At 40.7% G+C, this 12,553-nt stretch overlaps 1 protein-coding gene across 1 annotated transcript in view; it reads right to left on the bottom strand.

Annotated features, from left to right (window-relative positions):
- Window positions 1–11,525, bottom strand: part of LOC118556380 (CCR4-NOT transcription complex subunit 10-like) — a gene marked incomplete at its 3' end in the record, with an annotated part of 40,077 nt that extends 28,552 nt beyond the window's left edge. The window contains 5 exon segments of the mRNA XM_036134633.1: window positions 3,619–3,758; window positions 4,029–4,179; window positions 4,257–4,418; window positions 5,481–5,572; window positions 11,325–11,525. Coding sequence (XP_035990526.1) covers window positions 3,619–3,758; window positions 4,029–4,179; window positions 4,257–4,418; window positions 5,481–5,572; window positions 11,325–11,340 — 561 coding nt within the window.
- Window positions 11,526–12,553: the final 1,028 nt, after the last annotated feature.

The raw sequence follows: 12,553 nt of genomic DNA, 5'->3' as shown, positions 1-12,553 counted from the left end.
TGGGTTTAGCCTGGTCAGTATGTGTCAGTATCTGTAAAGTCGAAGCATAGTTTATTGAAGCACGCGTCGGACAGAGAGGAAGTCACCACGTCAGCCCAAGTGCGGCCCTCTACAAACTCATTAGTTTGCAGCACAATTAATCAAGCTCCATCATATATCAGAGCTCTGATTACCCCGTATGTTCCTAACAGAGCACTTCGCTCTCAGACTGCAGGTCTGCTGGTGGTTCCTAGAGTCTCTAAAAGTAGAATGGGAGGCAGATCCTTTAGCTATCAGGCTCCTCTCCTGTAGAACCAACTCCCAGTTTTGGTCCATGAGGCAGACACCCTGTCTACTTTTAAGACTAGGCTTAAAACTTTCCTTTTTGGCAAAGCTTATAGTTAGAGTGGCTCATGTTACCCTGAGCTACCTCTATAGTTTTGCTGCTATAGGCTTAGGCTACTGGAGGACATCAGGGCCTAGGCTACTGGAGGACATCAGGGCCTAGGCTACTGGAGGACATCAGGGCCTAGGCTACTGGAGGACATCAGGGCCTAGGCTACTGGAGGACATCAGGGCCTAGGCAACTGGAGGACATCAGGGCCTAGGCAACTGGAGGACATATTTTTCTCACTCTACTGAGTTCACCAACAGTTCTCCAAGTTGCATTGTTCGTTGTCATTTCAACCTTTTGTTCTTGTGTCATATTTTTTTTCTTTATAGGAGGTACACCTGGTCTGGCATTCTGTTAGGTGTGACATCATCCAGGGGAGACAGATCATCCACTATAAGCCTATAACATGGAAAGGATTCCTGGAACAATGCGTGCTTCTGTGTCTCTGTGCTCTGTCTTCTCTAACCCCCAGTCGGTCGAGGCAGATGACCATTCACACCGAGTCTGGTTCTGCTGGAGGTTTTCCTCCCTGTAAAAGGGGAGTTTTCCTCTCCACTGTCACTTCATGCATGCTCAGTATGAGGGATTGCTGCAAAGCCATCGACAATGCAGACGACTATCCACTGTGGCTCTATGCTGTTGTGTCATCACGCCCGTCCGTCTTCTTCCGCTTATCCGGGGTCGGGTCGCGGGGGTAGCAGCTTCAGTAGGGAGGCCCAGACGTCCCTCTCCCTGGCCACTTGGGCCAGCTCCTCCGAGGGAACCCCAAGGCGTTCCCAGGCCAGCCGGGAGACATAGTCCCTCCAGCGTGTCCTGGGTCTTCCCCTGGGCCTCCTCCTGGTGGGACGTGCCCGGAACACCTCACCAGGGAGGCGTCCAGGAGGCATCCTAACCAGATGCCCGAGCAACCTCAACTGGCTCCTCTCGACGTGGAGGAGCAGCGGCTCTACTCTGAGTCCTCCCCGGATGACTGAGCTCCTCACCCTATCTCTAAGGGAGAGCTCACACACACTACAGAGAAAACTCATTTTGGCCGCTTGTATCCGGGATCTCGTTCTTTTGGTCACGACCCAAAGTTCGTGACCATAGATGAGGGTAGGAACGTAGATCGACCGGTAAATCGAGAACTTCGCCTTTTGGCTCAGCTCTCTCTTCACCACAACGGATCGGCACAGCCATCAAGCCATGGGCAAAAATCTGATTCAATTGGGAACAACATATAACATGAGGAGAAGCCAAAATGGGTTGTAAACAAAGGAATTTCACACATCCACGCAGAAACAGCCTCTCACAGCAGGGTGCCCTGCTATGAAGGCGGGCTACACCTCACTTATTTTTTCTTCTTGCCTTTGGACTCTCAAGGAGAGGGTCCGTGGTGGGGGACCAGTCAGCCAATTCTGGCCGCATGGGACTCAAAGACTCACAAGCTGAATAAAATGTGCTTTCTGTGAAACTCATTTGCCCGTTGCTCCTGGAGCAACACAGGGGGGAAACTCGTCCTCTGCAAGCGGAGGACCCGACTGGCATTGGAGAACTGCCGGCTAAATCAGAGCTAAGTCTGCAGTCTCACTTCTGCGTAACCAGACGCTGAAGTGAAAGAATCCATCTATAACAGCCTTGTTTTGTTTTCTCAGCTGTTGCAGCAAACTGACTCCAGACGGCCCAGAGCAGCCTTCCACTTGCAGCTAGCACAGGACCCATTTTCCCAAGCTGAGAGCAAAATCTGGACTGAAATCGCCCGCTGCAACCGGGTCATCGACTGAATGTAGGACCTCGTAGCAGCCTACTCCGACCGCAGAGCTGCATGTTAACCTTTGCCTTCAACCCCCTGCTCCAACTGGATACCCTAAGTGGACCGAATTGACACAGAGGCACCGACAGGTTTGGCCGAGAAATAAACAGGGAAAGTTAAATGGTTTATTTAGAAGGTTTACTTAATGTGTTTTCACAATGTTTTTGGAACACGTGGAGCTTACAGACATCGCTTTCATTAGCATTCTTCGAACCATGCCATTGCTGATGTAATTTGAGTGTGTTTTTACGATTATAACCAACGTCATCTCCACAAGGGTTTTATACATTGACGGGATATTGATGTTTAAGTCATCCAGTCCGCTCATTACAACTAAAATAAAGCCGAAGCTTTTCAAAATTAGCACAGAATTTCCGCTAGCCTAATGCTATTAGCTTCCAGTCACATTCGCCCTTCTCAGATACGACTACGGTTCGTTTCAAACATAAGGTTTGTTTCGTTTCGCTCCACCATTGCTCGATAGTGCCATGAGCATTATTACCGCATTAATATTGAATATTAATGCCGATTTAATGCCGTTTTGTATAACTTTAGGATTTACCGATTTTAGCTATCGATCACTAAAGCGACCCCTAGCCTCACGGAGGTATAATCACATTAATAAAATCGAGCGTTCTAGAAGTTTACTGAGCTTTTACTGAGCAAATCAATCTTTAAAATGTTATTTTATCAAAATTTCTTTTTAACTCAGGATTTGCATTGTGAATGGATTGAAACACATACCAAATGTCTGAATTAGTTAAGCTAATTTAACCATTCCATGTCCTTTAAGACGAACCTTGGTTCTTTAACTCAGATCTGCAGTGAACCAGGATTCACTGAATTATTCTGATGATAACCATGATCAACCACACTCCATTTGTATATCAAGCTCTAGAGCTGATATTCACCAGACAATACCTAATAGACAGAGAGTTATGTATTAAACATTAAATAACCTTAAACCATGTGTAACAACACAACAACACTCTTTCGGGAAGAGTGAATGCTGCTTGACAAGACTTGATACAATCTAATGGGTTTCCTAAATAGGACAATCCGTATGATTTGATTGAATTTGACTTTGTAGAGTGCCTTGAGATGACGTGTTGTGAATTGGCGCTATATACATTTAAGTAAACTCCACGCACTGTGCAAAGCCTCTGGCTTTTTAAAAAGTCCTAATCCTCAAGAAAAGGAAATTGAAATCCCACAAATGGGATTTCACTTTTGAAAAGCCTTGGGCTTTAGAGGTCTAATAGAAAAGGGCCTCAGGTGTTTTAAAGAATTGGGAAAAATTAAATAAAGATTGTATGCACAATTCTGTTTATAATTACACTATCCTAGAATTATTTTGAGCAGGACATATTAAACTGTTTTACAGGTGAAATTTACACACACTCCCACCAACAATACAATGCTTCTTTTTTTGTTTGACAGTGTAGTAAGCTACCTCTCCTTTGCCATTCTTGTTGTTTCCCTGTACAGAGATTTTGTCCAGAACAGCCAGCAGATGAAGCGCCTTCTCTGGCTGGAACGTCACCAGGTAGAGATCCACCAACAGGAAGCACACCCCTTGAGCAAATTTCTCTTCTGGAACAAATAGACTAATTAATACCAAGCCAAAGCCATTCCTCTGTAATTGCAAACTACCAACAAAGTCACCTACCTATGTTTTTATACAGAGAATATGTAGGTTTTTAAGCCACACCAAAAATTTAACTACTGGTAGCTTTCTATAAGTAGGCTACTTGTTCCCTTTAAAAAGGTAAAAAATAATAATAATGCACACCGTTTTCACTTCTAAAAGCATTAAAACTGCATAAAACACAACAGCAGCATGTTCAAAGCAGCACAACGTACCAAATGGTTCAAGAAACTGATACAGCTTCTCTCCTATAGAGATGGCCTCAGAGTACTGTCGCATGTGGTAGTGAATGATGGCTTGATTATAGTACAGAAAACTATTCTCAACATCATCCAACCCATCAACATCTTCTGCTGTTGTGTGAAGCTGAGAAACACAGTTCAGGTTATCATCATGAACCAACACATATGTGCAAAAGAGATAAAATGCATCAGTAGCTTTACCCGATTCTTCATTGCCGTGAGGGTCTGCTTTAATGTGGCCGTCGTAGTTTGACCACTTATATAAAATTCTGCAACAGCTCTATTCATGGCAATTTTGTAGTCATCTTTGTTGAGTTCCTGCAAGGCTTCAAGGTGTTTGAGAGACTCTTCATACTTTCCAGCCTATGAGGAGCACATTGGACAATGTCACAAATCTGGAGCACAAAGTCAGGTTTCAGAAATGTTTTGTATCCAAACGCATGCTCAATTAAGCACAATGTGATGAAGTTGGTCATTAATGAACTATATTGGGAAATGCAATCTTAGAAAAGTTCGATGCAGGTTCAAGTTGCAACTTTTACTGAGAAGGATTTGCAATCAATAGATATTGAGGACCAGTGCCTTAAAGCTAAGCAGCGTTCAGAACACAGCTATTCCCACACTACGAGACCTAATCAATGTGATACAATCACGAAAATCAGGTAGGATAGCTCTAATGTGATAAATTGAAAGCCATTGTCACTAAATCTTGTATAACCTGTACATTTTCGGATGTGTGACAGCTAGTGGTAGCATGTTGTGAAGTCCAAACAAGAGGACAGAATGAGACTGATGCAGGCACAAATACAGGCGAGCTGTCAAAGACTATCAGAGGAATATCAGACTACCAGAACAGATTACATTTTTGTTACTATGAAGTTGAGAAATATTAGTCACATTTACTTATAAATAAGGTCAGCTATTTATGTTAGTTCGGGATATGCAGACATCTGCATTTCTTTCAGAGCTGGTAGTGCAAATGTTTTTTAAAGAATTTTGTTGTTTCCATTTTTTTGTCCACAATATTGTATTCTCTTTGTTGGACTAAAGCATCTAGGACTCCTCACTAACTGGTGTTCAGAGGGGGCTTGGTGTTGGTGTGTGTGAATTGTTACGAGTCCCAAGATTCTGAATCCTAATAAGTACAAAAAATAAAAATTCAGGGGTTTTCTTACCAAAATCTATTTTAACAGCACATTTGTATTTTTTCTCTGTTGCATTTATCAATTTGTCAACACTGTGTTTAAACAACAACTCCAACTTCTTACCTTCTCCGAAACTATTATGTCATCAGTGTCTGTAGTTTATGTTTTTGCTCCCTTTAATAATTTTGCAGCTTTACATATTTGACATTTCCCAGTATTTGAAATCGAAAAACATGCAGTTTAAGTTAAGATCCTGAAAACAGAACAGGAGAATATTTACCAGAAAAGCTTCATATGCACTTGCTGCCATTTCCTTTTCCTGGTCCGTCATCCCACTGGAGGAGGGAGCATTAAGTTTTGCCTCATATATTTCTGGTGAATTGAAAAAAAAAAATAATGAAATAAAATGTACAGAATGCAGCATTACAAAAATAAGGTGCATACATGAGTGCAAGTTAGACCAGGGTTCTTCTCTTTATTTGATGTAAAAAGCAGGCTACATTAGGAGCATCATAAATGTAGAGGCGGACTAGACATAAATCATGGATCATTTATCTAAGAACAGCCAAAAAATAAAAATTTACACCTCCAATTAAATTCACAAAACATTACTGAAAAAAAAAAAAAAAAAAAAAACTTCCTGAAATTTTTTAACCTCAATAGGCAGCATATGAATTTGCTGTGACAAGAGGACTTCCGGTGCAACTCCAACATGGCTGCAGCTTAGAGGGCGAGCTCCCAACCGTAATCTTTTCCAAACCCTTTTTTTGTCAAATAGGAAATAATAGACAGATAAATAACTCATAAAGGGTGTTTAATATGTGAAGAGGGAAATTCGGCAGGAAATCTGAGCCAAGATGAAAAGTTCTGGTTTACCGTAAATATGGCAAATTTGCAAACAATTCTGAAGGACTTTCGCCAGGAGAATTCCAAGACTCTCATTGAAATTGAGAATGAGATTTAAGTTGCCAACATCAGGATTGATCACGCAGAAAGCTGGATGGAGAAAGCGGAGGAACATTTACTTCTAATCAAAGAAGCTACGATGAAGCTCCTTGAGCTACAGAAGCGCTTTGAGGCACAACTCATGGACCAAGAAGAACGTTCGGGCAGTTGGAATATTAGGATCCATGGTCTCAAACAGGGAGCAGAGGATGGCGCTGGGTCGATGCCGGGTTTTATAGATAACCTTCTGAGAGAAAAGCTAGAGTTGCCGCCGTCCCTTTTCCATCCAGATTGAGAGAGCTCACAGGGCTATGGCACCGCGTCCCTCTCCGGAGTCCATCGTAGTAAAGTTTATGAGTTTCAGAATTAAAGAAGAGATCATAAAAAAGCATGGGAGAAGAGGGGCTTAATGTAAGAGGGACATAAAGTGCTTCTGGACCACCACTATGCTCCAGAGGTGCTAAAAAACAGAAGGACTACACAGAGGTCAAAAGAGTTTTAGAGAGAAATGAGGGTTTCCAACACAGCAGAGGAGGCAACTAAGGATATAGCGGAGATTAAATCAGCAGAGGCAGCCTGGAGAAGATCAGATGCCTCAGTTGGAAGACCAATGGACTAACCACTGATCTCTATTTATTCACTGGATTGCTGATTGGCCCGAAAAACTGAAGTCACTGGCTGCCATCTTGCTACCCTCTACTCTCACAGAACCCCATAGGATTTGGCTGCAAATGTCTATGGCAACAACAAGCAGTTTTCTGGCTGTGGGAAGACGTTTCACAGGTCATTTTACAGTCAGTGGATGTACAGTGATGCTGCATGGATGAAACAATGGCTGCAGAATATGAGAAGGGTGCAATGGGTCCTACGTATAGTATATGCAAATTCTCAACTAGAACCGCAACTCTGTATATCATTACATCGTTGAAGATATTCTTGGTAATTTATTTACTGTTAGTTTCAATATTATTATTGTTATAATGCAGAAATGTGTGTGTGTATACACACACTGTGTATGTAATGTATAGATATACATATACACGTGTGTATTTAGCAAATTTCTGTGATTTTTCTAGTGTAGAAAATGGGTTAATTAATTTAGCTATATTGTTAATCTATGTCACATTTAAAGGCTAATGCATACACAGCATAAAAGTATATGGCATTTTAATTAAATTAAATTTTATTTATATAGCGCTAATTCATGAAACATGTCATCTCAAGGCACTTTACAAAGTCAAATTCAAACAGATTATACAGATTGGGTCAGAATATACAGATTGGTCAAAAATGTCCTATATAAGAGAACCAGTTGATTGCTTCAAAGTCCCGACAAGCAGCATTCACTCCTGGAGAAGCGTAGAGCCACAGGGAAAGTCGTCTGCATTGTACATGGCTTTGCTGCAATCCCTCATACTGAGCAAGCATGAAGCGACACATTTGACATTGTAAAACTCTTAAGCCCCCCCTGAACATGAGAAAATCATCGTTGTTCGATGCTGTAGCGCACATATTCCCTAGTTACTGGAGGAAAATAGGGAGTACCAATATGGCGGCTGGTGGCTTCACAGTGACGTGTACTACCACCGGCCAATCAGCATCCAGTGAATAAATAGAGATCAGTGGGACTAACACCAAAAGAAACTGACTGGACAAACATCTGCAGTGTTTTAGGAAAGGTCAGGATGAGGCATGAGTGCTTAAGAGGTAAAAGATAATGCATTTCCTGGGTTATGGGACTAGGATTATTGACCTTCAGGTTAGAGGTATGAAACAGGGCGAATATCACTCAGGTTCCTCTCATCTCATACCCACAGGGGTACCAGATAATGAATTGGAAGCACAGTGTAGGGAGTTGCATCAAAAGTTTGAGCTTCCAGATGACATGCCATACTTCAGAAGAGCAAATGCTTACCACTTTCCTAATGAGCCCTACAAAGGCGGCTATCTCCGAAAGCCTCATGTAGTCCCTACATTAGGGTGACCAAACGTCCGTATTTCCCGGGACATGTCCGTATTTCACGTCCTGTCCCGGGCGCCCCGGGTTTTTTTTAGAAAGTGAGGAAATGTCCTGTTTTTTAAATTACCTTCATTGGACCATTAAATTGACAGGCACTAGGGCACAGCGCTGCGTGTGACGTAATCCCTGAGCCGCGTCAGTGCGGGCAGCCCTGTTCTTAATCAGAAGATAGATAGCGTGGCTGTCAGTACGCCAACAACATGCCGAAGCGCAAATGTATGTTTACCGACGATTTACAAAAGAGTTTCCCCGCTTTCAGACCGGGTCGAGACAAATGGGAGGCCTTGTGCACAGTGTGCAAAGCAGGCACATATGTCTCGTGTGTCCAATGGAGGTGCAAGGGATCTAAAAAGCCACCTGGACACCGATAAACACAAAACAGCTGTCCGAGGTGAGAGCAGTGCTAGCTTGATCACACAGTACTTTGTCAAACCAGGGAACGAGGATGCAGTGAATGCAGCGGAGGCTGCATGGTCATTCCACACAGTGAAACATCACAACAGTTATCGATCTATGGACTGCACGAGTTAATTAAGCAGGAAAGTAAAGATAGTCTATTGATATGTTCGTTTTTGGTACATTTTGAGTTATTTTTGCTACACAAGAGGTATTTTCTGTTAATTAGCTCATTTGTTAATTTATTTTTTCCAATAGCCTACAGAACAGACATTATTTCGTTCATTACTGAGGCTGAGTATCATGTGTTATTGGAAGTTGTGAGTTATTAACTTTTATTGTTAAGTGAGGGATGTTTAGATGAGACATTATTTCTTTCATTGTGCTATTCATTCATTACAGGAGTTGTTAAGCATTTTTTAATAAATACATTTGACCTTTACTGAAAAGCATTTTTAATAAACAAACTGTAAATATCATGTTATTGTAGGATTACGTAGGCCTATGTTAAGTGAGTGCATGCCACAGACATCTCTATGCATGGGAACAGAGATCCCCACCGCCGCCGCCCCCCGCTCCAAGGTGTCCTGGTTTTCCAAAATGAAAATATGGTCACCCTACCCTACATGCCATTTTCTGGCTTATTGAGGTCATTTTCCCTGTTACAAATATTGGGTCGCGCTAGCACCCCAGTTCTATTTATTTATTTATTGTTAGGATTTAGAGCTGTTGAAAGTGCATGAACAAAGCTAACTGCAACATTAAGGGCCAACTTCCTCTGGAAGGGAAAGGCCATCTCTATGAACAAACCTACCATCATAGCTTAAAAAGGGTCAAGACGAGGACAAAGGAGTTCATATGTTTTTGTTCATCACTAGTTCATCAGTGAAAGTTGTTCTGTTATTTATGTGCTCAACATAGTTCTGGGTGTTTGTGGCATGGGAGTTCTTAGAGGAGGAGAGATTTTGGAAAACAGAGAGGAACAAAGAAGTTATAAAAAATAGAAACGAAAACAGCGTAATTTAAGATGAATGGGTTACTCAACCCAATTAAAAGGTCCAATGTGTTAGGAAGTTGAAAAGGTAATGGGTGAGGGTAGCATTGCTACAGACGACCCACCTGGCGAAGAAATAACATAAGCTTAAAAAAAAACAGATTTAATCAAGTATTTTACTCATCATATAAAAATGGACATAGAGGAGTAGCCATCCTTAATTTCAGGGAGAACCCGGTTTGAGAGGAACCTATAGATAAAAAAAGGAGGTTTGTACTGATCAAAGGCAGACTAGAAGGGGAGCTGGTCACTACCTTGAATATATATGTAACTTACCCCCTGGATCTAATTGGGCATTTCATAGAAACATGTTGGACTTATTGACAGCAGAGGGAGAGAGAATTATGATCTGTGGAGGGGATTTAAATTTAAGATTAAATCCACAACTTGATTGTTCAGAGGGTGGCAAAAATCTACAATCAGTAACAAGATAAAGCAATTAATGCCAGAGCTTAGTATAATGGATGTATGGAGGGAGCTCGATCCCACGGGAAAAGATTAGATTTACTTCTCACCTCACTCAGTATATTCTGGGCTTGATTATTTCCTAATGTATGATAAAGATAGACAGAGAGTGGAAAATGAGATATTGGAACAAGGGAGATACATACATACATACATACATACATACATACATATATATTATACAGCCCAGTATATCTAACATTGGAGATATCTAAGGAACAAGCTCAACCCTTTGGAGGATCAATGCAAGCATATTAAAGGGGAATAAGGTAGAGAAACTTAAATAAGAAATCAATATTTATGTAAATGAAAATGGTAATGATGAGGTATGGCCATTAGTAGTATGGGATGCATGTAAAGCAGTAATCCGAGGGAAGTTAATTGCCAAATACACCTATTTAAAAAAGCTAAAATAAGGTAAACTTAATCAACTGAAGTCGGAACCAGAAGTTAGAAAAGCAACATAAAAACAATTTGGATGAAGGAAAACAAAGAAAAGAAAATAATTAGAACAGAGATAAATTGCATCCTAGATGAAGAGATTTAAAAAAGATGTACACAAAACAAAAGTTTTATGAAGGTGGAAGAAAGTCTACTAAGTATATTTCATATTGAATGAAAATGTCGGAGGCAAATAATAGTATCCGCAAAATAAGGGACCCCACATCAAATCTCATCAAATATAAGACAAAAGAGAGTGTTTTGAAAGTGTTTTGAAAAATATTACAAGTGTTTTGAAAAATATTACAAAAAATATTTTTTGCAATGCTTAAACAGCTTCCAAGCAGCCAGCCTATAGGTTTTCGCATTTTTATGTATCCATCCATCGTCTATGCCCACTTACCATGCAGTGTCACAGAGGCTGCTCATCGGGCTACAGAGTCTTACTTTTAAGGCACTTTTCAGTGTGCTCTTTGTGGGTACATCAAAGACGTGACGTTAAATAAAGGTTTCAGAAATCACAAAGTAAGTTTGAAACATGCTGCTGTACTTCTTAAACTAGAGCCAGTTAAATATGCTATAGGCTAATTGAGATATTATTGCCCTTTAGCCACCTCCCGAATCGAAAGCCAATTCAACAGTTGAAACAGCATAATTTCTCTAGGCTTTAAAGAAAAAGTAAGCTCATTCTCAAACAAACTGCAATTAACATGAACCTTGACGAATAATTGCTTTGCGTCATCTGTTCAGTAGTTGAAGCTAGCATAACTAGCCACATAGCCTGCACAAACTGAGAAACTCACCGCCGATTTCTGCCATTTCTGATCCAAGGTTCAAGGATAATCACAGGATCTTAGGTTGTTTTCAAAATTAGCTCACATCAAACTAAGTCGGTCGATAAAGGGGAGATAACAGTAAGCAATAGACACGTAATATCCTCAAACGAACAAAACTGTCAGTCAAATTGTCTGCTCCGCTCTAGCACATTCTTCTTTGCTATTTTGTAAAACCTAACCAGCAATGAAACACTGAGTGGTGCCCCCTGATGGTAAATACTTCTGATTGTTTGTTTTTTCTGGCGGATTGTATGAAGGTAGATTTGTGTCTTTATTATTCAATTTAAAAAAAGGTTGCTTCAATCAAAAAAAAAAATAAATAAATAAATAAATAAATAATTTAAAAAAAACCTTCACTTCAATGAAAAAAATAAAACTTTTCAATCAAAGAAAAAGTATTTGACTGCAAAAATATAGTTGAGACTCAAAAATGTACATTTGAACACTGCTTTTCTTTGATTGAAAATGTTTTTCTATGATAAGTCAAGTTTCTTTTTGTTTTAAAGCAACTTTTTTAATTGAAGTAACATTGTTTTTTGATTGGACCATATAATGGATAAGACAGTGTGTGTCTTTATCATTCAATCAATAAAAAAAGTCACTTCAATGAAAAGAAACATTTATTTCAATCATAGAAAATAGTTTTTTGAATGTAAATAAAATATTTGAGACTCCAAAATTGCATTTGAATACTTTTATTTTAATTGACATGTTCTCTTTGATCAAAGTAATCTTTTTTGTGTTTGGGCCATACATTGTATATCTCGTGTCTTAATTATTCAATTACAAAAAGTTTGTTCAATCAAAAAGAATATGTTCTATCAAAGAAAAACTGTTCTGTCAGGACTCAGCAGGCGGGGCCGGGCAGGCTCGCTGCCGCTCTGACATCTCTGCTTCTCCACAGGTGTTTGGGGTTGACTGTTGGGCAGAGCAACGCACACCTGCGGGCAGTTGAGCAGCACCGGGCCCCTCTATAAGAACTGTGCTCGAACAGAGGAGGATGCCTTGGAAGGTGGCGGTAATGCACCTATAAGTTGTTTGCCAACCGCCAAAAAAAAACCTAAAAGAAGAAGAAGAAGAAGAAGAAGAGAAGGGAGGATGCCCGAGTTGGAATCCCTGCTGGAGTTGAGTTGGAGTTGGCGGTTGGAGCTGGGAGTTGTGAACGCAAAAGGTGGTGGCGCTACGTGAAACCAGGA

Source organism: Fundulus heteroclitus, unplaced genomic scaffold (genome assembly GCF_011125445.2).
Source record: "Fundulus heteroclitus isolate FHET01 unplaced genomic scaffold, MU-UCD_Fhet_4.1 scaffold_868, whole genome shotgun sequence".
NCBI classification, from domain to species: domain Eukaryota; kingdom Metazoa; phylum Chordata; class Actinopteri; order Cyprinodontiformes; family Fundulidae; genus Fundulus; species Fundulus heteroclitus.
This window is presented reverse-complemented; position numbering and strand designations above follow the sequence as displayed.